At 40.1% G+C, this 26,019-nt stretch overlaps 1 protein-coding gene across 1 annotated transcript; it reads left to right on the forward strand.

Moving 5' to 3' along the window:
• Positions 1–1,534: 1,534 nt before the first annotated feature.
• On the forward strand, positions 1,535–17,061 carry slc2a15b (solute carrier family 2 member 15b). Its single transcript, XM_085355122.1, has 12 exons — positions 1,535–1,579; positions 2,683–2,781; positions 6,124–6,284; positions 6,396–6,520; positions 6,800–6,945; positions 8,870–9,002; positions 9,186–9,373; positions 11,617–11,727; positions 13,855–13,956; positions 14,589–14,664; positions 15,851–15,978; positions 16,834–17,061. Exons 1-12 carry the CDS (start codon positions 1,535–1,537, stop codon positions 17,059–17,061), a joined length of 1,542 nt encoding a protein of 513 aa, XP_085211248.1.
• Positions 17,062–26,019: the final 8,958 nt, after the last annotated feature.

Below are 26,019 nucleotides of genomic sequence, written 5' to 3' on the forward strand. Positions count from 1 at the left end.
ACACTGCTTCAATAATGTTGCAGTAACGTTGTGTGTCCTTCTACACAGGTATGTTTTTACTAAATTAGAACTAGAAAATGTGTTTTAAAAATGAGAGGTGGCTCAAGGCTTTTGCATTTTTGCAAGGAACTCCATTATCTCATCTTGAAATAACCATAGACCAGGGTTCTCCGATTACTGGTCTCAAGGGCCAGTGTCCTGCAGGTTTTAGATCTCACGCTGCGTCAACACAGCTGAATCAAATGATTAGTTCACTACCAGGCCTCTGGAGAAATTCAAGACATGTTGAGGAGGTAATTTAGCCATTTAAATCTGCTCCGTTGGATCAAGGACACATCTAAAACCTGCAGGACACCGGCCCTTGAGGCCTGGAGTTGGACACCCCTGTTATAGACATTTCAAGAATCATATGTAAAGCAGATGGTACTGTGACTAAAGGCGATTAAAAGGCAACCAAACAGGTCTTCATCCATGACAGTCAGGTGAAGATCTGATGCCGAGCATATCACTTTGGTGAACATTAACTGACATTGTTTATTTGCATTTTGTGTAGAGGACAAAACTGTGAGCAGATGAAAAAAATGATGTCTACACCTGGAAATGTAGGTTTTGTGCTTGTCGTTTCTGAGTAGAATAATTATTTTTATAGAACATTTCAAATTAAAAGCCAAAAGGGAAGCAAAAAATGCAAGTCTTACTCCAAGTACTTTAATTAATCAGTAAAGGTAAGAGAAAAATCCAAACTTAATCTTAAATTCTTTTCAAACTATTTCCATTAAAGGAGGTTACAGAAAGCAACATTTATTGTTACCATAAAGCAATAAAACATAACATAGTTAAACTTCTAATGTCAGCTTTGAAAGCATCTTACTTAACCAGAAGTGAAAAGCTGCACTTATAGATTTCTGTAAAATCGTGCAGCTACCATTTGACTAGCAAGTGCTTTAGGCTTCAATGACTGGATTTTTAAAAATCACTTGTAATTAGCTGGAAAAGGGAGGAGCTCTGCTACACTCATGTGAGTGTTGGGGAGATGAAACTTACAAGATAAACGAATTTAAACAGGAAAAAATGCAAAGTTCAGTGCAACTTTGAAATTAAGTCAAGGTTAGATTTATACAACAGACCTCCAGGTGTATAAGGAAAAATAAAATCTTAAAACTGTAAATCAATTTCTTCCATCAAATTCCACGAAATTTAAGGTTTTTAAGGTAGGTTTTGTGTAATCATGTTAACTGACAAATTATTAAATAAAAATAGTTTTTTTAAAGTAAATTACTCTAATCACTCTGGGGTGTAGGATGACACTCGTGATCTTTGCTGGGGAAAGGGAAACGATAAAAGTTGTGGGATGGGCCTGCTTTGCAGGCGGTTTAACGACTGTGGAAATTCCGCCCATCAACACGACACGCCTCCTCTCCGGTACACGATCACGGCTCAAACTCTACAAATGGGGATGCGGTGAAAAGAGTTTTGAAAAGTTTTGCAGATGACGAAGAAACTCACACAAGGGGAATAATCATTTATGACTTAAATGGCGGAAGAACTGTTACAGGGAAACAATGAAAAACTCACCTCGGTAAGTGTAAGCATTTTTAAAAATTTCGATCTAATTCCTGGGTGGTATGGTCGTTTCCAGTGATCGCTTTTTATTAGTCACATGATTTTGGAATTATGTCGCGAATGCCTCCTAATCTCATTGTACAACGTTGGTTCAAGGTCATGGTTCATATAAGATGCTTACTGGGTTCCTTGGAAAACTCATCATGACACACTGAACTCGTACAATAGCACCAGTCACCACGTCATATGACATTCCAAGCATCGTTCAATTTATCACAAATCAGGTTAAAAAAAGACTAAAGGAGACTTTAAAAGCAAAAGTAGCCTGTGTGTGTTTTTAAACGGCAAATGAGAAGTTACTCGTGTCTCATTTTAAAGTGGTGTGACATGTGAGCAGCTCCACATGAGATATTTAATCAGAATAAATTGTTGCTGAGTGGGGTGCAATGTCTCCTGTGAACTATATTTAAAAGGAGTGACAATGGCTCAGAGGAGCTGTTGACTACCTTTAGTCATAACAGACTTATGAGTCTTATCTGTTATCACTGATTGTTGTTGTACAGCTTTAAATTCTAAATAAAGTCAGGTACCTTTGATCATGGTGACTTTTTAAAACTAAACATCATTTAGCTGATTTTTCAATACACATTAACTAAACTGTAACATTTAGTCAGCTGCTTTAACATATTCATTTAGGGTAATTGTTTATGCTTCCAGTTTGTTTAGTTATGGTGAAATCTATTGGATCAGGGGTGTCAAACATAAGGTCAGGGGGCCAGAATTGGTCAAGCAAAGACTCCACTCTGACACTGAATGTGACAACGCCTGTAAGTTTTTGACTTTTAATTGTGTTTAAATAGGTTTTACAGCTTAGATAAAAATGGCCATTGAGGCAAAGTTGTTGTGATTTGGTGCTGTATAAATAAAATTGAATTGAATTGAATGAATAGTTAAACTGCTTTACACTGAAAGAAAGGGGAGTTTCACTGGCCTGGTCCACTTCACATCAAAGTGGACTGTTTGTGTCCCACAATGTCAAATGAGTTAGACATCCCTGAGACAGTAAACTCTGTTTGCAGCTTGGTTTTCCCCTCATGTGTTGCTTTGTGTTTTCCACAGCATCTTACAAAGCCTCTGCTGGCAGTGGCTTTCCTGGCCTCATTTGGCAGCTCTATGCTCTATGGCTATAACTTGGCCGTTGTCAACTCTCCTGCAAAGGTATTTTCATCGTCGTCTACATAATAAGACTCCTAGTTTTGTGATTTCATTTGCGTGCATGCTTTTCGTGAGAACTCAAATGTTCCCTTTATGGTTAAACACTGTATGAAATTTGATTCTCAATGGTTAAATAACCCATTTGAACATAACACTCCAACTGAACAAATAAATTGTCATGTGGGGTCATGTGGGCTTATGTAGCTACCTTACCATGTCATTGATACGCTGTAGCTCTTAATCCATTATGTTCCTTGGATGTTGAATTTGCCGCGGTGCGGTCATGTGTTCAGCCCCACAGAAGCATGTGAGCAGGTTCAGGGTATCGTCTCATGTTCGTAGCTCAGGACTTAGGATCAGCTAAACCTTTCATCTCCAACTTTCATTTGCATTGTTTTTCTAGAGCTTGGTATCTGTTGTTGAAACTTTATAAATATGTTTTATAGTCGTGGATTAAAGTAACAAAAATTTTTATAAAAACCCTGCATCAGTTCCAGGTCAGGAATCAGCCAGCCAGGGTGTTTTCTTAATGCTATTGTTTTTAAATATCCACAATGAAACTGTAATTGGTTTAGAGGGAGGCTTAGACATGTTGAAATGCTTGCAGATGCACTGTCTACATTAAGCTGGGCATACACTGTGCGATTTTTTTTTTTCAGTCGCATTCAGCTCCTGCTCAAACTCTACGATTGATTCGCAGGGGTTAGAAGTTCGTGGGTCACGATGCAGGGTCTCACACTATACGGCCTGATGCTCTGATGCGACTTGAGTGCTCACACTGTGCGTCCATAACATGAAGCTTATAAGCTTAAACACAAAATCTGTCTCTCCCTCTCTGTCTTTAACAGACACTGACACACACACCACCACCATCAACTTTGCTAAATTGCTAATGAAAAACATTGACCAGGCGGCTGCAGTTGAGCAGCAATGTCCATCCAACTCTTTTCACGGTTGGTGCGCTCGTGATAATATTGTGAGGCCACATCGAAATGCTCGGATGAGCTTGCCAAATTTCTTCAAGTTGTGCCTCCATCGCTTATATATCTTTCTACGTAGCACTCATAATTCTTATTCTCATGTATATATGTTTGGCACTGATCACCACCTGCACTCATGTATATATCTTTCTACGTAGCACTCATAATTCTTATTCTCATGTATATATCTCATGTATATCTCATGCACATATCTTTCTTTCTACATAGCACTTTAATTCTTATTGTCTGCACTGAAGCACCGCAGCAATTTCCTAATGTTGTAAACCTCAACATCTGGCAATAAACCCATTCTGATTCTGATTCTGATTCTGATTCTGATTCTGATTGTGTCCAGATCACTGCCGTGCTGCTCCGTCTTTCTACTTCCAATTCTGTTTGCGCATGCGCAGTGTGAGAGGCTGAGTTGACACCCTCACGAGGGCCGAAAGGATTTCAGACAGGTTTGATTTTCTTGCGACCATACGATTGATGATCGGGAGCTGGTCATGAGGTGTTAATCGCTTCTTGTTACCTCATGTATACTACACGATGCACGACACACGATTAAGGCGAAACTCGGGCCGATCCCCAAAACAGTCGCACGACTGAAAAATCGGACAGTGTATGCCCGGCTTTAGAAGCTTGACATGAGTTTCATTTTTATAAAAATAGATTCACGAGATGATTAGCTTAGCTACTGGTCACGGGAGGATGGAATGAAGTCACAAGTCATCTCTCTAATGCTCTAAAACGCACACATTAATGTAATAACTATTTCCTGGCACGGCTAATTTCAAAAGACATGGAGCCAATTTAGTTGCTTCTGCTTGTGTCCTTTGGCTAAGCTAGCAATTTAGCTAGCGTAAGCCGACTCCCGACTGATATGGAAGTGAGATGTGAGAATAAAGTCAATCTTTTTCTTGAGAAAAACAGAAAAATACTGGGTATTTCCCCAAATCCTGAATGCTCTGCACAGAAGTAGGGACAGCTGGAGCAGTTCAGTTCATTTTGTTTGGGTCAGTTTCTTAGTGTCAAGTGATCTAAAATTCTGTTATCTGTTAATGTTAAAATTAATGAATTTTGACATTAAAAGTTTTAACACTTCCTCAGAGCATTGGATCATCTGGCTTTGGGGTCAATGGGTTTGTACTTCCAAGATTTTGTTGTTGTGTTAACACAGACCTGAACACTCCAGACATATGACAACATTCAGAAAGTAATATTTTAGTAAGCAAGGTAATATGGAGGAGTTCTATTCTATTCTATCCAGCTCTTTTAAGGAGGCGCAGGTCAGCAGTTGAAACCTTTCTGACATCATATGACACTTTCTGTTGTTTCAATAATTTTCATTACTTTGTATAAGAAATCAATACAGAAACAAAGCAAAGGAGCAAATATAAATTTCCCTTCCTGTTGGTTATGGACACTTACTATGTTGTTACTGTCGTATGCTTCTTTATGAGATCTGTAGACTTTCACTGAGGCCTTTTTATGTGCGATAACATAGCACATAGTACAGGGAGAATTTTTGAATTGTGTCCTCTCCTGCACCTTTTCTGTATTCTTTTGAATTCATATTAATGTATATATTTAATTCATATTTTTCTTAAAATTTTAATGCAATGGATCATCCTGGACACTTTATTGAGTGAAAGGCATCACCGTCAGATTCATCAAGCATGCAGTCGATGAGTCCTTTTCAGCTTTGAATTTGACTTGACTTAAATTATTGAAGTTACAACATCAAATTTTCATTTATCAGGTCTTTTGGGGATATATTGTGACGTATCATTTATGTTTCATTTTTTGTGTCATGTCTGTAGTGTTACAGTTACGGATGCTCACATTAAACATGTTCAAGGTTTCAAAAAGTTTGATCGGTGTAATTGATAATAACTTAGTATTTGCACTATTCACAAATCCAGGCTTCTGACTGCTCTATTTCAGGCTGTTTTTGCAACTCTTGGCTCTCGTTTATGTTGGTAAGATTGGATGTATTTATTATAGTCGTCTCATGGCTTTAGATGTGAGCACAGAAGCTCCACACTCCTCTTCAAACTTTCGGTTTGCAAGGAGCAGTCGGTCAGAAGAAAGTTGCTTTAAAAGGAAGAGGAGCTGGTTTCAGAGAGCTGGTTTCAGAGAGCACATGGCTGCACGAAGCTCAGTGTAAGAAAAAAAACAACAATATTTTGAACTCTGGCTCCTATAAAACTGCTGTGCTAGAATAATAAATAAAAGGCTAAATAAATAAGATATCTAAAAAAGGTAACATTATCTTTTGATTGCACACAATCTTTTTACACTGGGTTTGATTTATTTGGGGTGTTTTTTGCTTAGAAAATGAATTTACCTTGTTTTCCACCAGTACATCAAAGACTTCTACAATGAGACATTATTAGAAAGTCATGGCTTGACTCCGGATGGGCATCTTCTTACCGTCTTGTACTCTCTTACTGTGTCAATCTTTGCCATTGGTGGAATAACCGGAGCACTGCTGGTGGGCAGACTAGTTACCAAATATGGAAGGTCAGTGTGACCATGTTTATGAATTTTGAGTGCATGTTTATAAATTGCTATTAACCTGTGACAGACTCAAACTTAGAGAGCTGAGCAACGAGAATCACTGCGTCCAAACAGGAAAGGGACTCTGGTGAGATCCACTGCACTTGTTTTTATGGGCGGAGCTCTGATGGGCTTTAGCAGATGGTGCAGAATTCCTGAGATGGTCATCATTGGGCGTTTCATCACAGGAGTACATTCAGGTAGACATGCCTACTGTTCCTGGTTGACTAAAATTTATTCCAATGTCAATAATCTCCTCTTAATATTTATTACTGTTATTATTACTGTCACATATTTGTCTGTAATTAGCAGCACTTTGTGTTGTTGGTGAAAAATAGCTGTATATACATTTCCTATAATCTATAAACAGCTGAGTCATTTATGCTTTAAATTGCCTTTTCAGTTCATATTTGGTGTTTTGTTCATTTTTGCACCAGCACAGTCAGACTGTATTAATTGCACTTTCTTCGTTTCTACAGGGATTTCTCTCAGTGTGGTGCCGATGTACCTCGGTGAGATCGCTCCTAAGAATTTGCGAGGCTTCCTGGGCCTTGTTCCCAGCATTCACATTTGTCTTGGAGTTTTCATCGCTCAGGTCCTGGGGCTCTCGGAGATACTGGGAAAGGTTCTTATACTGTGATGTTTGACTGGCTTTCATAGTTCTAATATGTAATAAAAATAACATTTTGAATTGATGCATGCATGCAGAGGCTCTGTGATCTACAATTGAGCAGATGCACAAAGCGTTGCAAACAATATACTTTCAGACAGAAAAAGCTTCAAGACACCCTATGTTTACTTATGGAATAGCTAAATATACAGTGGGGCAAAAAAGTATTTAGTCAGCCACCGATTGTGCAAGTTCCCCCACCTAAAATGATGACAGAGGTCAGTAATTTGCACCAGAGGTACACTTCAACTGTGAGAGACAGAATGTGAAACAAAAATCCATGAATCCACATGGTAGGATTTGTAAAGAATTTATTCGTAAATTAGGGTGGAAAATAAGTATTTGGTCAATAACAAAAATACAAGTCAATACTTTGTAACATAACCTTTGTTGGCAATAACAGAGGTCAAACGTTTACTATAGGTCTTTACCAGGTTTGCACACACAGTAGCTGGTATTTTGGCCCATTCCTCCATGCAGATCTTCTCGAGAGCAGTGATGTTTTGGGGCTGTCGCCGAGCAACACGGACTTTCAACTCCCACCACAGATTTTCTATGGGGTTGAGGTCTGGAGACTGGCTAGGCCACTCCAGGACTTTCAAATGCTTCTTACGGAGCCACTCCTTTGTTGCCCGGGCGGTGTGTTTTGGATCATTGTCATGTTGGAAGACCCAGCCTCGTTTCATCTTCAAAGTTCTCACTGATGGAAGGAGGTTTTGGCTCAAAATCTCACGATACATGGCCCCATTCATTCTGTCCTTAACACGGATCAGTCATCCTGTCCCCTTGGCAGAAAAACAGCCCCATAGCATGATGTTTCCACCCCCATGCTTCACAGTAGGTATGGTGTTCTTGGGATGCAACTCAGTATTCTTCGTCCTCCAAACACGACGAGTTGAGTTTATACCAAAACGTTCTACTTTGGTTTCATCTGACCACATGACATTCTCCCAATCCTCTGCTGTATCATCCATGTGCTCTCTGGCAAACTTCAGACGGGCCTGGACATGCACTGGCTTCAGCAGCGGAACACGTCTGGCACTGTGGGATTTGATTCCCTGCCGTTGTAGTGTGTTACTGATGGTGACCTTTGTTACTTTGGTCCCAGCTCTCTGCAGGTCATTCACCAGGTCCCCCCGTGTGGTTCTGGGATCTTTGCTCACCGTTCTCATGATCATTTTGACCCCACGGGATGAGATCTTGCGTGGAGCCCCAGATCGAGGGAGATTATCAGTGGTCTTGTAGGTCTTCCATTTTCTGATGATTGCTCCCACAGTTGATTTTTTTCACACCGAGCTGCTTGCCTATTGTAGATTCACTCTTCCCAGTCTGGTGCAGGTCTACAATACTTTTCCTGGTGTCCTTCGAAAGCTCTTTGGTCTTGGCCATGGCGGAGTTTGGAGTCTGACTGTTTGAGGCTGTGGACAGGTGTCTTTTATACAGATGATGAGTTCAAACAGGTGCCATTCATACAGGTAACGAGTGGGGGACAGAAAAGCTTCTTACAGAAGACGTTACAGGTCTGTGAGAGCCAGAGATTTTCCTTGTTTGAGGTGACCAAATACTTATTTTCCACCCTAATTTACGAATAAATTCTTTACAAATCCTACCATGTGGATTCATGGATTTTTTTTTCACATTCTGTCTCTCACAGTTGAAGTGTACCTCTGGTGCAAATTACTGACCTCTGTCATCATTTTAAGTGGGGGAACTTGCACAATCGGTGGCTGACTAAATACTTTTTTGCCCCACTGTAGGTATAAAGACAAAGATGGTAAAGATGGAATGAATAGTTTTAGATGATGATATTATTATTTTTTTAAATCAAGGTTTAGGTGAGGTCTTTGGTTTTTATTGGGGTTGTTTTTTCCCCACACAGGAAGAGCACTGGCCTCTGCTTTTGTCTCTTGTGGCGGTTCCTACCATGGTCCAGCTGATACTGTTGCCATGGTTTCCAGAGAGTCCACGATATCTGCTAATAGAGAGAGGAGATGTGCATGCCACCATTGCAGGTTAAAAAGTGCATTTCTTGCTTTCCTTTTCTGAATAACCTAACCCCTAACCCCTATTACAAAGGAAGATCAAGACGCCTAGAACAGATTCTCAAACTTTACATAATCCTTTCACTGTGATACTTGAAGGATGAATTAAAACTGGTTTAATAAAAAAGACTCCTGTTTCACTCCGTTCTGTAGCCCTAAAGTGGTTCCGTACTAAAGGAAACATTCAGGCTGAGGTTGAAGAGATGCAGGAGGAGCAACACTCTTTGTCCTCCATGCAGACCCTCTCTGTCTGCAGCCTCCTCATGGACAGCTGTGTCCGCTGGCAGGTCCTCACTGTTGCAGTGGTCAACATCGGCATGCAGCTGTCTGGGATTGATGCCGTGAGTAGGAGAACTATTGTGTTGTTTTTTTCATCTTTTGTTTATATGTGTGTGTATTGTCACATTTTGAATGTGCAACAACTGTGCAGTTATTATATGAGAGGGAGATCTTATAGTGCGAGAGTTCCCAGCTGGGCTCCTCCCGTCCATCCATACATCACAGTCTCACACCCACTGAATGACTAAGCAGGGGGCGATGTGACCATGCCTCATTATCTCCTGGTGCTCTCCCTCAGCGTTACCTCACATAACAAGGTCCACCCATCCGAACACAAAGTCAAACACATCTTTGTACTCATTGCTTCATATGGATGGAGGCTCCAGGCATGCAGGCTCATATGCTAGTGCCATTTCGCAGCAGGGGTGCACCCCACTGAGTCTCTCAGTCCCAGCTGTTCCAGCCAGGAACACTGGAAGGCTTCAAACCTCCAGAAGAAGTAGTGTCTCCAAATCTGAGACACGAAAAGTAAAACTAAGCAATTCAAGAGAGTTTGAAAAGTAAATGTGCATGTTTTTTCTTAAAATATTGGATACTTATAATCATATTCATACAGACTGAGTTTGTGCACAACCAGATATTATTCAACATGTTACAACATGGTGCTTTTACAGTATTTGTGGTGCTGATTTTGTAGAGTTATTACAGCCAGCTGGGGAGCCACTCAACCTAGGAAAAATGATGAAAGAGCTATTTCTTCTGCAAGTACTACTGTAGCTGTACTGTCATTCACATCATAAAGTGGCAGCCCCGCTATTATTTTGTTGCTGCTCTTGCTTTGTTTTCGTTCTTCCACTTCTACACGAAGCAAGAGAATACGACAAAGCATCGACTACATATTCATAATCATAAACAAGTGAAATCATGGATAAATCGTGAAGAAGGAAAAGAAGGGACAAATAAATGCATAACTAAATTCATAAAGTTAATTTTCAGGTAACAAAATATTTTCCAGATGAATGTAATGAATGATTTCCAGTGTCTTTGTACTGGTTGTAGTGGATAATTCAGCATGAGCAAAATCAGTTCCAAATAAGAATGCTGTAATAAAACGGATAATGAGGATTACGCTCTTTGGTTGTTTTTTCTTAAGGTAGAGTAAGTTGAGACATGTGCTGAGGCTACCTGCATCTGTTTAGGATCAACATACTCCACTAAAAAGTGAACTAGGTTTTATCCACTTTTTGTAATGTGGAAGTGTAAGGCACTAGGACATTTGACACAAATGTGCTCAATGAACGGTTTCCTGAACTAGGTTGTATAAAGTAGAAGTTGCCATTAAACTATTATGTTATCAGCATCTGTCTTCTCAAGGACAGTTTCTCAAGACAGATGCTTGTTTTGGTAATACTGAAGTAGTATAGTTGGCATTGTAGCTTTGAGTAAGCCCAGAGATTAAGTCATTTTAAGACTGTGATTTTCTCCTACTTAACTTTTCCTACTTTAACTGTACATACCTCATTGTGTAAATCTAGGTTAGGTTTACACACTGAGGCATGTCAGATTAGATGAGCTAAATAATCCAAGAACACTTTTGAAATCCTGTGATTAGATGAGGCTACTTCTGTTAAACAAACAGTTTGGCCTGAAAAAAGCTCCAGAGTGAAATGAGCCATGGCTACTTTGCTTAGCACTCTGACATCACTGCAGTGTTACTGGCTTGCACTTTAGTGCTCATGTGCGTAAAACAAAATATATGAATCAACTCATATAACACAATTCTTATATTAGAGGAGATTTTAGCTCAGTAAGGAGGCGTTTTAGCCTAGCAGCTTATATTCATCTTCATCAAATCTTATCCCAGTTGTTTAAGTTTCTGGAATTGTTTGTGCTTGTGCAGGCCTTCTGCTTTGCTCGTCTGTTTGCATACTTCAAGCCTCCAATGGTGATGAAATGTTATATGTATGGTTACTAAATCAACAAGACAGCATTTAACTGCACTGATCACGATCTTGTCCGCACATCATCAATGATGGATGTTGTATCAGCAAAGTGTGATTAATGAGAATGCGCAAATTAATTTCAAGGGGAGTACTTGTCAGGAGTCCATACTGATGAAAAGCTGTATCTCAAATGCACGAGTGATGGTCGGCCTTGTGATAATGATCACTATGATGAATCGTGTGCATTACCAGATAAGCAGAGTGACTTTTTGGCTCCTTAAGGAAACAAGGCAAACTTTGATTTTTGCTGTATCAATAGTCCAAAGGATTCAACATATCAATAAACCTTGTGTCAATTTCAGATCTGGTTCTATACAAATGACATTTTTAGGAATGCAGGAATCGCAGACCCTTATATTCAGTACACAACAGTGGGAACTGGGGCCATTGAGGTCATCTCAGGGATGCTGGGGGTGAGTAGACACACACACATTAAGATGAAATGAATGTATTTCTATTATACAAGGATTTTTTATATTTTGGACTAGAGATGGCACGATACCACTTTTTTATGTCCGATACCGATACCGATATCATAAATTTGGATATCTGCCGATACCGATATGAATCCGATATAGTGTGTTTTAATCAACAAAACTGTTTTTTTAAATATCTTGCTGCATTTTGTATAAGTTCATACTCAAGTTTAAAACAACAACTACACTAAAGCTATTCTGTTATACCTGTATGCAAAAAAAAATATTTCATAGTTCAGCAATACTGATCAATCTAATAAACTTAAACCTACACCATCCTCCCTATTCTGGTATTTTAAAGAGTACTTAGCATAAATATTAAGCAACCTAACTAATAGGGCTCCAACTCCCAGCAACAACAAAAATAAATAAATAAAAAATAGGGAACCACCCCTCACGCTCCACCTCATGATGCTTAATCGACGTAATCAACCTTAATTTGATGCAGTGTGAAAAAAATGCACAGAAATCAATTCTTTTTCAAGAAATATTAAATAGATTCAACATCTTTCTTCAACAAAATTGCAGACTGCACAGATGGTACCTTCCCAAAGGAAAAAGTACTATAGCTTACTAGGGTATATTAGACTTAACAGTTACTATATGCAGTAATGGACTTCTATACATTTTACATCAGATTAAAACTTTGGGTGTAAGATTCAGATAAATATTAAATAATTAAAAGCGAGACATTTTAAATGAGAATAAGAAAAAAGTATGTCTTTGTGCCCCCTTTTCCCTGTTAATGCCCTATCGGCCCCCCTGGCTAAACTTTGCTAGATGCGCCCCTGCACAGTTACCAGCTTCAGCTACGTAGAAAAAGATCCTCGAGTAGAAAGTAATATTAAATAAATTCTAACAACAGCTGATCAAGCTTAAACGTGCTGCTGTTGTTCAGCCGCTGGTTTCCTCTTTCTGGTGCAAAGTGGGCCAAAAGCAAACAAGAGACACGGACTCGCGACAGAAAAGCCGATCAGCTGATCATTAAGCAGTTTCATGATTGAAGTAGCAGCCGGAGAGCGAGAGGCAGTCGCTCGTTAAGCTTAACGCAGGAATGCTTTACAAACATTCAGAGATGGACTTACACACTTGCTTTACTTCTCTCGGGGATAACTTTGTCGGAGATGAAATGCCGGGTTGCTAGCGAAGCTCCAAATGCTATCCAGACCACCGACAGGTCCCGCATGCCACAGCCGCTCTATCACGTGATGCATACTGCTCCGACGTGCTAACGTTCTGAGGTGAGTTACGGCGTGTTGCAAGTTTTGTGAGGTGCTTTCGTGATATTTAATGGATCGATTACATTTTTTATTTTTCTCCGATATCCGATCCAGTAATTTAGGTCAGTATCGGACCGATACCGATACGTAATATCGGATCGGTCCATCTCTATTTTGGACTTGTAACGTTGGAACACAGATGTGATAATGTGCTGCTGTTTTCCTGGTCTGAGATCTGTTTGACCAGTGTTAAAGCAAAAAATATACAACAGAATTAAGTATATTGGGAACTTGACATAAAAAATTGCATTTTTTGTTTTGTTATGGATTTAATGGCTGCTAAACTGAAAATAGAATTAGCAGATTAATTAACCATGAAGCACTTGGGGTTGCAATAAATCTGTGCCTTGTATGACTGATGGTAACTTCAGTCTTGATCCACAAGAAAAAGAGAAACTGGGAAAAACAAATGCCTTCCCTTCTGATAAACATGTAACTTCTTACCTAAAATACTTAAAAGAAATAATGACTTTGGTTATTTTGGTTATGACATGTAGTCATGCACAGTCTGTTTTGTTTAACTTGACTGTTTCAGTTTGTGTTTTCTGTTGTCTTGGTCATGCTTGCATAAAATCTGATTAGGGGAAGGTGAGCTGAAACCTAATGAAGGTCATTTATTCTGTAGCGTGCACAGGGCCATGTTATACTCTATTGAAAATAGATATATAGATATATATATATATATATAGGCAAACGAAAGATTTGTATAATTGCAACTAACTTTTTGAAAATCTATTTTTATGGGTTAGTCACATGTAGTCCTGCTTATTTGTCCGTTATTTAGTGTTTCACTATTGAGCGTCTGGGCAGAAGACCACTGATGATTGGTGGTTTCCTTTTTATGGGACTGTGCTGTGCCGGAATCACTGTGTCTGTCCTCTTCCAGGTACATGTCATCTGATATCCTGCTGGTTTAGGAATATTTTGCATGACATTATAGTACATTACATGGAGCTTAGGACATAACCAAATTTACATAATTTACATAAATTATTGTATGTCTTCAGATGAAAAAGCCTCTAAGTGACACCCTCTGTGAAAAATGAGAAAATTATATCAGGTGAAAGCTTCACTTCAAAGCCATGCTAAGCCTCTTTCCAAACATGGTTTGCTAGCAGAAACCTCTAAATGCCACTAAAAGCTACCATGTCCACAGGAACACCAGTCAAAACACACTTATCTGTAAGATTGTTTTCAGTTGCATGTTTAGCAACTATTTCCTATGTCTCATCCAAAGAGGTGGACTGCACAAAGGATGATGCACAAATGCAAAGCAGGTTTCGCTGCAAAAGACTATCAAATTTGTTAAAAAGCATTTCATTCAGTGACCATTTCACTGCTGTTAAAGTAAACTCACTGAAGCTGAACATAGGACACTGACGAAATATTTAAAACAAAATAAAATGTTAGATAGGCTTAGAGATTTTTCCATCTGAAGTCATCATATAAATGAATAATATTAAAAAAAAACTGTGTGTGACTATCTGCAACTCATGACTTGTGTTTGACCAATCACAGCTGCAGTTGTCCTACATGCGCTACATCAGTGTGGGCTGTGTTATTGGGATTATTGCTGGCTTCTGCATAGGTCCAGGTAAAAAAAAAACAAAAAAACAATCTTGTATCTGTATCTGGCATGAAAACTTTCCAACACTTTCAAACCTACATGTGATTGCATTAGCTAGAAGTAATCCTGTGTATGAGGAAACACTGCACCCTGCTGGAAACTTGCACAATAGCAGGCATTAAAGCTTGAAAACATCAGCACCCCATCCTCCACACTCCTCCTCTGGCTGTGAGGAGATATTGTATTTCATTAGTCTTGTAAATTAGGAAATCCTAACTGCCACACTGCTTCCATTCTCACAGCCATTTGTACACTGGATGAGATGAGTGAAGTGAATTAAGAGGCAATAGTTTACAACGATGAGAGCCACGTCGAGCGAACCTGCGAGGATGATGGATTAGAACAAATCTGGTTTACATAACGTCATTCGTCAAACAGGCGAAATCTATACCTCAGCAAACAAGGATTTCTCTTGCTGCAATTAGACTTCTAATGGCTCATTGTTCATAAGCTAGCTGTGATGAATATGGTTTCCTTCAAATGAAACCTTGCTTGCACATTGATGCCCTCCCATATATACCGCAGATGTTGACAAATTATGGTGTAGTTATTGGTTTGACAATATTAAACTTTTCTCTCTGCAGTTATCATGCACAGAATAATGAGGACATTATTCGGAAAGCTAATCATTAGAGCTTATACTAATGCATATTTCTCCTTCATAGCCTTCACTTCTAACAATGAAGAATCACATGTTTAAAGTTAAGGCACATCTTAAACTAATGAATTGCATGAGCTAAGCTATTCTGTGTCTTGTGGTTCAGAAGTGGAGTTTTGTCGTCTTGACAAACACCTTCCTCTCTTGTCAGTCTATGATTAGTGAGTAATAATGAACACATAATGAAGTACATGTAGAAAAAGGAGTGTAATATAATAGCACTTGGGCTTGTGAAATGTTTATCATTAATCATCTTCTGTTAATTTTGAGTAACTGCCAAGGAAGAGTCCTGAGTGGGAGTATTGATAAAGTAATTGATGAACTAAGATGCCGATGTTAATTTCACATCACCCAATAGATTCATATAGCCATACTAAGTAATTAAATGTGATTTGTGTTATAACAGGATGCTTAGTTAGATTAAACTGTCTTCATGTGGTGTTGTTGGGAATATTTTTGGAATAAGAAAAATATGTTTTTGTGTATTCTTTACAGCGGGTGTGCCTTTCCTGATCACTGCGGAGCTGTTTAAGCAGTCTCATCGACCGGCTGCGTACACCGTAGCTGGTTGCCTCAACTGGATGTCCAACTTCACCATTGGTTTTGTCTTTCCCTTCTTAGAGGTTAGCACTGACTTGTATCCCACAGAGCTAAATTCAAATGTACACAAAAGCCATCTAAATATACTGTCCAGTTTATAGTGAAAAAACCTGTAAAAAGGCTTTATTTCTATTTTTTATTTTTTTTGTACATGTGTAGTCTTGACATTTGATGCACATCTACTGTGTGTATACGACTGGCTGTGCACTTTTGTCTGAACAGAAGTGACTCCACAAATACCAATAAAATTGCCAATTAAAAGTCCCGACCTTGCTGTCTGTCATTGTCCTCGGCTTCGTTCCAAGTGAACAGCTACAAAGTAAAGAGGACAATTAATTGTTAAGTTGACAGTGACCGAGGCAGTCAGTAATTAGTCTGGCCATAGATCTTAAAATATGAGATTGCACGTTCCTTAATCTTTCTGTTTTTATTCCACATGAAGCAAACTAACTTCATTGCTCTCAGAAAGTGTTTTAGGTCTTCAGGCTAGCAGGTACCGTCTTCCTCTAGTCTCTGGGATAAGCTAGGCTAAACACCCTGTCCTGTGTTTTTTCTGTTTTATAGCCTACCTTAGAGTTTATACCAAAACATTTCCCCTGCTGCAAAACATCACCGATTTGCTACTGATCTTACTGTCTTTTCCAGCAAAAATAATGGCAATAAGGGCAATAAAAGAGCCCCTGGCTAGTTTGGAAACCTAGTAGATCATTTACAGCTTTAAAAAAAAAAGGGAAGTACTTGCCTTAAAAATTTGCTATGTTAATGCTAATGCTATTAATGCTAACGTTAACCTTTAAGCCAACAAAACCAATAATCTACCTTTCATGTTTTGTGTCTTTAACTGTGCATTTGTATTTTTTTGTGTCCTTCCACCCCAGATTGCTACAGGTCCTTTCTGTTACCTGATCTTCTGTGTGGTCTGCTTGGGAGTGGCTGTCTATACCTTCTTCATCATTCCAGAGACCAAGAACAAAACTTTCTTGGAGATCAGCCAGATGTTTGCCACCAAGAATGAGATCTGTGAAGAAGAGCTGTATCCAAATAGTGAACTAAAAATGGCTCTGATGAACGGCTATGGAACCCTCGACTTCCATAACAAAAAATAGGAATTCAGCCAGTTGAATAGGAGCTCAACCAACACTGTCAGTGATACAGACAAGGAACTGTCAGATCAGCTGCTTCGTGCAAATTGTCACTGCATACAGTTATGGTCAGAAGTTTACATACTCTTCATGGGCATGAATGTCATGGTAATTTTGGACTTTTAATGACTCCTTTGAATTGTTCTTTTTTTAAGGTTGGAATGATTGTATGGCAAACATTTTTAATGCTTTTAGAAAATATGAACTGGGGACACAGTTGTGAATTCATGTTGTATTTTCTCAAATCCACTCAAAATTAAAAGTATGCATACAGACTCAAAAATATACATATATCCCCACTAATATTTGATTAAACGTCCTTTAGTGGGTTGGACCTTTTGTAGATGCCTTTGGTAACCAGAATTATGCTTCTGTCATAACTCGTACTGGACATTTGATCTTTCTTCTTGACAGAACTGGTAGATTTAATTTAAACTGGTTTCTTGATGTGGTAATAGCTTTTAACCATAGTCTATGGAGGAGGTGGGGGCTTTGGGAAGGCCATTCCAGAATCTTAATGTTAGCATCCTGTATCCATTCCAAAACCAGTTTTAATGTGTGTTTGGGATCATTGTCCTGTTGAAACATCCAACTGTATCAAAGTTTTAACTGAAGAATTTGACAGTAGTTCTTCATTATCCCATCCACTTTGTGTAAGGTACCAGTACTACTGACAGCAAAACAGCTTCTGAGCATGATGCTACCACCACCACACTTAAAGTTGGTGAAGTGTTCTTAGACTTTGAAAGCCTCACCTTTTCTCCTCCAAGCACACCTCTTTTGGCCAAATTGCTCAGTCTTTGTCTAATCTAGCCATAAAACTTTTCTCCAGAAGGCATTTGGCTTGTCTGTGTAGGCAGCTACATATTTTAGTCGAGCTTGAAGGTGTCAGTTTTGGATCATCCCCAAATTCCTTTGACTTTGTTCTGAATATCGGTCAATCCAGTGAATGCTGTCAAACAAATCCTTTTTATACTGGCGAAGAGAAACTCCTAGCTGTAGTCGATCATGATCACTAACAAGAAGTTATCAGACCTTGGCCTTGTCAAGTTCAGAGATCACAGCACAAACACATGCAAACTTTATATAGAGTAATTAGTTAGTATACCGCTGAAGAATCTTGTATAGTAGCTGCACAAGATTGCTCAGTCAATTTTTAATGCTTTATCATTTACAAGACACAAAAATACATCTGACCCTGGATTTCTTTTGTCTGTTTGTTCTTTGTGTTTTGCCTATAATAACAAGCAAACATACAAAACATTAATATGAAAAAATTCCATTCATAAACTCAGAAGTGCATTTCTACTTTAACATCAAGCCCTAAGCAGCACCTCTGAGTTAGCACAATACTTTGACTTCTTTTGGGGGCTATATTTGCTTCATATTCATTGAGCTGATGTGATGCTGGAAAAGGACTCCCACACTTAGAAAATTAAAATCAAGAGAAATATTGTGTGGCATCATTGCGTCTCACCAAAACTACCATAAAGCTAACACAACAACACTTGCAATTACAGCACGAACAAAAATGAATTATGAAAATAATACACAAATAAAACGGAGATTTTCAAACTGCAACCAAAATCATTCCCAACAGTGACATAATGGAGAAACGTTGCAAAAGGAGCTATTCACACCAAAGGGCAACAACAGAACTCAAACTTTGGCCTGAAAGGCAGGCAAATGCTGCCCAGTAAGTTAAAGCTTTAATAAAGGCAGGATTATTCTGATTCTTATTATTGGTTAATAAATCATTCATTATCTCTAGAATTTAGTGGTTTACAGATCTGCCTGACAAGTAAAGACACCCTAGTTTTATCCCGTGAGAAGACAAAAATCCCTTTGAGACTGCATCAGGAGAGGCCTCCGGTGCAACAATCTGCCAAATCAAAAAAATGCATAGCTTTCCACTTTGGCGACCACGTGTTAATAAAGTAGCAGCTGAAAGGAGCTTTATTAGCAAATAAATCATTCAACAGTAAGGTTCACAGTTCATTCTTGGGTTTGTAATAGCAGTTTAGAAAACATTGTCACCACAAGGTCTATTTAGTTGCAGATCTAATTTCATCAAATAACATCATTTTTTATCAACAGGGAGACTGTCGTACACAGCAGGCATCTAACTGCTCAATATGGGCAACAAGTGCTCAGAAAAAAACATACTACAGTACTGCATGCACTAAGGAAGATTGTTATAACTGAAGGGCAAATAAACAGACCTTACTTACTTTACAAGTGTTTCACAGATATAAGCTATTAAGAAAAATGTTAATAGCTGTCAAATTTGGCTGGTGTTTCTCCTGCAGATGGTATGTAGTTATTAAAATGAATGTTTTGGTAATGCTAGCAAGTTTAGTTAGCAACGTGCATTCACAGGCTCTATGGGTAAATTACAGATAGTTGTTAATTAAGGATAATTGTTAAATACTATAATTTTACTCAATAAAATTTGGAGTACAGACTAGAGTAAAATTACCTGCAAAGCAAGAGCTCTAAGACAGCGGTCTCCAACCTTTTTTGCGCCATGGACCGGTTTATGCCTGACAATATTTTCATGGACTGGCCTTTAAGGTGTCGCGGATAAATACAACAAAATAAAACTAGTACCGGTACCGAAAAAAAGAAGATTTATTCATAACACACGTGAAAAGACCCAGGAAAACCGAGATAACGATAAAAACGATAACAAAATAACGCTGAAAACCGATAAAAGCCCTGAAAACCATACATTTCACACCTGAGCCTCAACTCTCACGGCCCGGTACCAAACGACTCACGGACCGGTACCGGTCCGAGGCCCGGGGGTTGGGGACCGCTGCTCTAAGAGGTCTGAAACCACAAACATAACAAGGAGGTCCAGTTTGATGACTCGAATTAGATCATATGTCTGCAGACAGCTACCAGCTATTGCTGTTTTTTCTCAATGGGGAAATTAATAAGCAAGAACAAATATTTTATTTTGTTCGTTTTACTCTAATACTGCATGTGCTAACACAGGTGTCTGTGGTGACTGACTCTCTTTTGGAGTCAACCTCAGATTTAGTTATTAAAATAAAAAGTGATCTCTGGCTAATGACACAGAGGCAGCATGTATTAGTCAAAATGTTGTTATGACATTGTAAATCAAACAAAGTGTTTTATTATCTACCTCTGGTTCCGTCATTCTGCGCAAAGTGTGTCAGTTAAAATGTTACTAAAGTGTTACTAAGTTATGACCGTCTACTTTAGTCGTTCATCTCAAACTGTGTGATCATAGCGTGAAGAAGCTTTGGTAAAATGTTGCTCAGATGTACTTCTCAGTGTGTTAGTGCCATCACTGACTATTTTTCTCTGCGAGGGTCGAACATTTGCCATACCATATGACGTGCTATGGCATATTTGGGAATCATACAGTATGGTGAGAGATGGGGAGCACTGCTTTTCTTTCGCTCATCTCTTCCCTCTGCCTTGAGGCTGGCTGATCCATCTGTCAGGCCCTGCAACCCCCAGCTGAGGCAGAATGGATACACAATGTCAAATGCCTGTTTTGATATCACAGATGAGAGAAGAGGGGTGGACCGTGCCAATGTTGGAAACATCATCATATCACTGTAGGATTGGTAGAATACTCACAGCACTTTAAAACACGTCTTCTTTACTCACAAAAGCGGAAGGAAAAGTGAGGCAAACTGTGATGGAAGGTCAGGCTTTGGCGTTGTTGATTTGCTGCTGAATGGACAGAAGCGTTTCGGTCTTGCAGAGAGGCACAAGTAGGGGCAGCATGGCTGTTCATATGTAATGTCACTTTCAAACAAAGGGCTCCTTGTCACCGAGACTACAGTATATTTCTGTGGATAATGCCAAAGCATTGTGCACATGTGAAAACACACACTTACACGCAGGCTCGCTCCGCCTCGGGCTGGCAGAAGCTATAAATCAAACAAATAGCATCACAGCCTGGCGAAGAAAGCATTCCAACAGATAAAATGCTCTCCTACACAACAAAGCCACGCTCACTGCGTAATTAATTGCAACAAATTACCTCTTCCTCTCCCTGTCGGCCCCCACCTCGCTTTTTTACGGCACTGACAAGAGCGCACGCTCCTGCGCACGTGTGTGTGCAGATGTGTATGCGCACGCAGCGCACAATCTACTGCGCGCTATGGCACCGGTACGTAGACTCGCACACAAGCGCACACACGTACACACTCGGCCTGCACCCTTCATAAGTGCTTTAATGTGGCTTATTGCAGTGTGCGGTCCCCTTAGCCGTGGAAATATTCGCTTGACGGATGTGCTTTGTCGCCGGCGCTCCCCGGCGGAGGGCGGCTGTCAGGGAGGAGATGATAACATTAACAGGGAGGCAAGGCGATGACAAATGCCTGTTATCAGCGAACGAGGCCGGTGACAAATCGAACGGCAGCGCCCAAGCAGCCCCGGCGCGGCGTAATAAAAAAGAAGATGGATGGCACACCCAGGCAGGGCCCGCGTTAATGCGATTTCCACTGCTCTCCCTGACTCCCAATTAAGGCTGGGGGTGGTGGTGGTGGTAGAGCGCGGGAGAGAGGAGACAGAGACTGTGCGCCTCGTGAGTGTGAGGAAGGAGGGAAGCTAAAGATGGGAGGAGGGAAGACTGCAATGGAGATGAGAAGAAGTTAAAAAAAAACAGTGGGGATGGGTAGAACTGACAGGAAGGAGAAATTCTGCAGACATATAAAGAGGATAGCTGTCACTAAGGATGGGGTGAGGGACAGGAACAAAGTGGAAGAATAACAACACAACATGCAGCATTAATTGCCTGCAGACCCCATCTGCTCCCTCTCATCTTCTTCTCCTCGATTTTATTCACATCTCAATCAGGGCCGTGTCTCACAGGTACAGCGTTGTTTTGTGTCTTTGCAGCCAGGTGGAACATCATTAGAGTTTTTCTAACAGCGACAGTAATGAACATAACCCGACACAGCATTAGAATAAAAAATAACTGGATAAATTCTCGCTTTAACCTCCTATCAGGGGCACCGCATGCTCCCGTGGTTTCCTGTTGGCCCAGGATTCAAGGGCTGCACCCTAAATCAGAGCTTATAAAAACAGAACTGACAGACAGCCCATGGCGTATAAGCAGACAGAGCTATACAGATGAGCTATGACTCTGTCCAGGATGACTGTTCCAACTCATCCTGTCCAAGGACCCAGATGTTATCTCTTTACTAAAAGGATCAGCTCAGGATATTGAGAAATTGCTTCAGGATAAGGGGGCATCTGTGCCCGAATACCCAAGGGCTGCTGTTTTGTCACTCTGACAGTGTTTTATAAAAGGCTGAGGAAGCTCAGAAGGCTGCAGAAACAAGCCTCATATATCTCCCGCTATTACACCCAGGCTAGAAAGAGAGGGCTGAAATGACAATGAAATATAGCCTTGGCTCAAAGGGAGAAAAAGAACAGGGTCTAAAGAGGGACAGCTGAGTCTCCCCAGGAGCCTGAAAGGGGCTGTGCTCCAAATCAGAGACAGATGCACAGCAGTCAGACACCAACCCTGTGCTATACTGCAAGTGCACAGAGGTGAAAAGGAGACGATATGTGGTTCAGAGAGGGAGGTCCTCAGAGAGAGCAGCCTCTCGGTGCCTTTGCTGATATTAGTCTGAAAGAACAAGGAAGGAAATTAGAGCTCTGCAGGAGGAAGAGAGAGGGAGAGGTGTGCTGGGGAGCTAAAAGTCCAAACTCGGCAAGGACCCTTGCATCATTAAGTTGTCAAGTGGATGGGAGGCCCCGAAATATGACTTGGAGTTATTGCTGGGGCCGGGCCTGATGATATAAGAATTACAGTACATGGATCATGGCCGGATCGATAGGTAGACAAAGTCATTATAGAGGGGCTAGAGTTCAATGCCTCCCTGGGGCTGCAAGCTGGGACATATTTATCACTATGGCAATGTGTAGCACACACAACACACAGGTGGGTAGCTGTGTAGTTATATTTTGCTTGTTGCTCTTATTTCCAAGGCTATCTGTTCCAGCTGTATTGATTGTTTAAGTTTTATGTGGGTGCAGGCATCTCTGCATGAGTTTCTCGACCTGGTATCTGTCTACGTTTGTCAACCTATTTTCTTCCTGTGAGGAGTACCGACGCATGTGTGTTTACAGGTAAGCTAGATATCTTGGTGCTTGCACATCACTCAGCGGTGAGCATTTGTCCTTCCTCGCTCTCTGTCTTTGGATAGGGAGCACGGGCAGGCCAGCATCGATCCTCGCTTTGCCGAGAGAAATTAGGCATGAAATTAAAGCTCCCATCAAAGGCCAGAGCTGGCATTGTCACCTGATCTAGCACTATTTATACTCCCAGGAGATTTTGATGATGTCTCTATCACACTGATGATAACAGGACAGAGAGTAGAGAGAGAGAGAAAGAAAGAGAGGTGGAGCCACAGATAGAGAGTTTCTCCCCTCCATCCACGGTGCCACTGACCCACCATCATTTATACTGCCAGTGCTCAAGTGCAAGGTTAGCACCAACCTGAGCCTCCATAAATCACTGCTCTGCTGGACGGAGAGAGGCCGGGGTCAACGCCTCTCAGAGCCAACCTCTGCAGATGACAGAGTATTTATAGATCAGGAAGGAGAAAGGCAGGGAGGAAAGAAGAGGCAGGATGTGTGTCTAAGTGGCATGTGAGGAAGTGTGTGCACACAAATTCAGATGTGATAGTAATTATACATCTGATATGAGTAAACTCTTGCTGTTCTCTTGAGAACAGAGCCATGTAGTCATTGTGTGCACAGCCGACATGGAGTTGTGACAAACGCAGGAGACTGTAGGGGGAGCCCATTAACCACAAATCAGACCCCATGTTTCGACTTTTCAGCTTTCTTTATAAAAGCACATACTTCAACTTTAATTAAATAAAAACATAAAGTTTTTATGCCATCTACCATAAAAGACCAAAATTTGGGGGTAAAGAGCCTACATACAAGTCACTGACACATAGATGACTCTATCTGTAATACACAATTTTAAAGTCACATATTTCCCAGTCAGACTCTGCTGAGCGGAGTCCCCGCCAAGTGCAGTGTTTTGACAACGGTACAGCAGGTCCAGCATGGTGCTCTAATGACCAGTGGCCAAAGGTTGTCCTGGCTAAACACTGGTTATGGTCAGCCACAAGATGACTGGGTGTCCCAGTGTCGAACTCATTTCTGCTGCTGCAGGGTTTCATGCACGGCGTCCATCTCTCCAGCAAAAATAAACTTTGGCACAATGCCAGATTTTGAAGAAAGAAAAACGTTTTTCAGCATCAACCAATCCTGTCGCTGCCCTGGTGATTTAAGTGTTTACTTTTAATTCTGGAAACTACTGAATCCCTGAAAACCCATAATACAAAATTCAAATGTTGTGTGTGTGCGCGTGTGAACAGTCGTAGTCTGAAGGTCAAAGCAAAGCGCATGTGATTGGTTCAACTCCAAACGGGCTGGAAAATTTGCAAAGACGTGCATGAGTAACTTTGCCTTTGGCTGGCATCTGCTGCTTTTCAGTCATTAACAATATGATGCTGCGTTTGTGCATACAAGTGGACAGCAAGCACACAACATTTTCAAACCATGAACTGAGCCTGTATATGATGTCTTTGATGTTCGGGTTTCACCTCCATGGTGTGACAAATAGTAATTAAAGCAATTAAAGTTGTCTCCTGATACAAAATTAATAATTTCCATCTAAATTTCTGTTTGATAAACTTCGGTCCTAGTAACCGTACGGGGTTTGGGTTAGGTAAATGTTGGTACCTGAATTATTGAGTTGATTAGTTGACAAACATAACATTTAGCAACAATAATTTTATTAATTAAAAAAGCTTGATATATTTAGTTTTACCTTGTTTTGTTTTGCTTTTGCCTTTCTTTTTTCTTTTTTGTGGCGCAAATGTATACAAGTACTGAGGGGCAGGGGCGGAGCGTGAGGGTGGCTTACTGGGCTTAAGCCCGGGTTGTTTTGTCAGAAGCCCGGGGTCTTTTGGAGTGCAATTTTTTCATAGTTAGATGCCTGGCTGACAACTGTATAAAACAAAAAGTACACACAATATTCGAAGCACATAGTGCACACTGAGGGAATTTACGACTGTGCGTGAATCCCCCCTGATATTGGTATGATCCGAGCTCAGGCACTAAGCGACTGAGCGAGAGGGCGGGGCAGCTGCTGCCTGTGTGCGCTGTTGGAGAAACGGAGCTAGCCATACTAAGGAGAGCTTAAGTTTGACCAGGTACCAAAGCAAATCATTCGTACCGTACAAATAATGTAAATATGACGGTGAACCACGAAAGATTGATATCAAACTGATCACTTGACCAATATTACGTTACTTGCTCTTCAAGTGAATCAACAAATGGCGAAATGAAAAGCAGAACAAATGCTATTTTTTTAGAGTCTTAGCTTACGTGTGTTTATTTCATATTTTCAGTTCTTACCCTCCCCGACTAAATCGGTTTCAGTTATGTACTGAAATATAAGAATGGACATTAGAGGCTTCTTTCAAAGAAAAAACTCAGGTAAATGTTATTTTATATATTATGCTTACTATGTTGTTCAGTATATTTCTATGCAAAACAAGAGGAATTTCAATACACAGCAGTATATTCACAGTTTAAACCAGATATTTACATACACTTTATGGAAAACACAAGAACATTTTTTTACTGTACAACATCAATTTAGAGTAAACTTGTTTTGTTTTGGATAAATATTGAAATATCTTTTGAATTAGTTAAATGTCAGAATAAAGAGAGACAGAGCTGTCTATTTTTTATCACTTTCATCAAATTTAGGAGTACATATACACTAAGTTTATTGTTAATTAATAAGAAAACTCCAGACGATTCCATTCTGAGCTGAAGAAGCTTCTGATAGGTTAGTAGAGTCCATGTGAGTAAATTGGTGGCACACCTGTGGATGCATAT

This window comes from Diplotaxodon limnothrissa, linkage group LG6, assembly GCF_057381915.1.
Source record: "Diplotaxodon limnothrissa isolate DT_005_m linkage group LG6, D_limnothrissa_male_GT1.1, whole genome shotgun sequence".
NCBI classification, from domain to species: Eukaryota; Metazoa; Chordata; class Actinopteri; order Cichliformes; family Cichlidae; genus Diplotaxodon; species Diplotaxodon limnothrissa.

What these genes read in the sequence shown, in the direction of transcription:
- slc2a15b (XM_085355122.1), top strand. Translation starts at nt 1,535, where the DNA reads ATGGCGGAAGAACTGTTACAGGGAAACAATGAAAAACTCACCTCG. An exon ending in TCTCGGAGATACTGGGAAAG is followed by an intron (nt 6,946 to 8,869) that starts GTTCTTATACTG and finishes TTCCCCACACAG; the next exon opens with GAAGAGCACTGGCCTCTGCT. An exon ending in TCATCTCAGGGATGCTGGGG is followed by an intron (nt 11,728 to 13,854) that starts GTGAGTAGACAC and finishes TCCGTTATTTAG; the next exon opens with TGTTTCACTATTGAGCGTCT.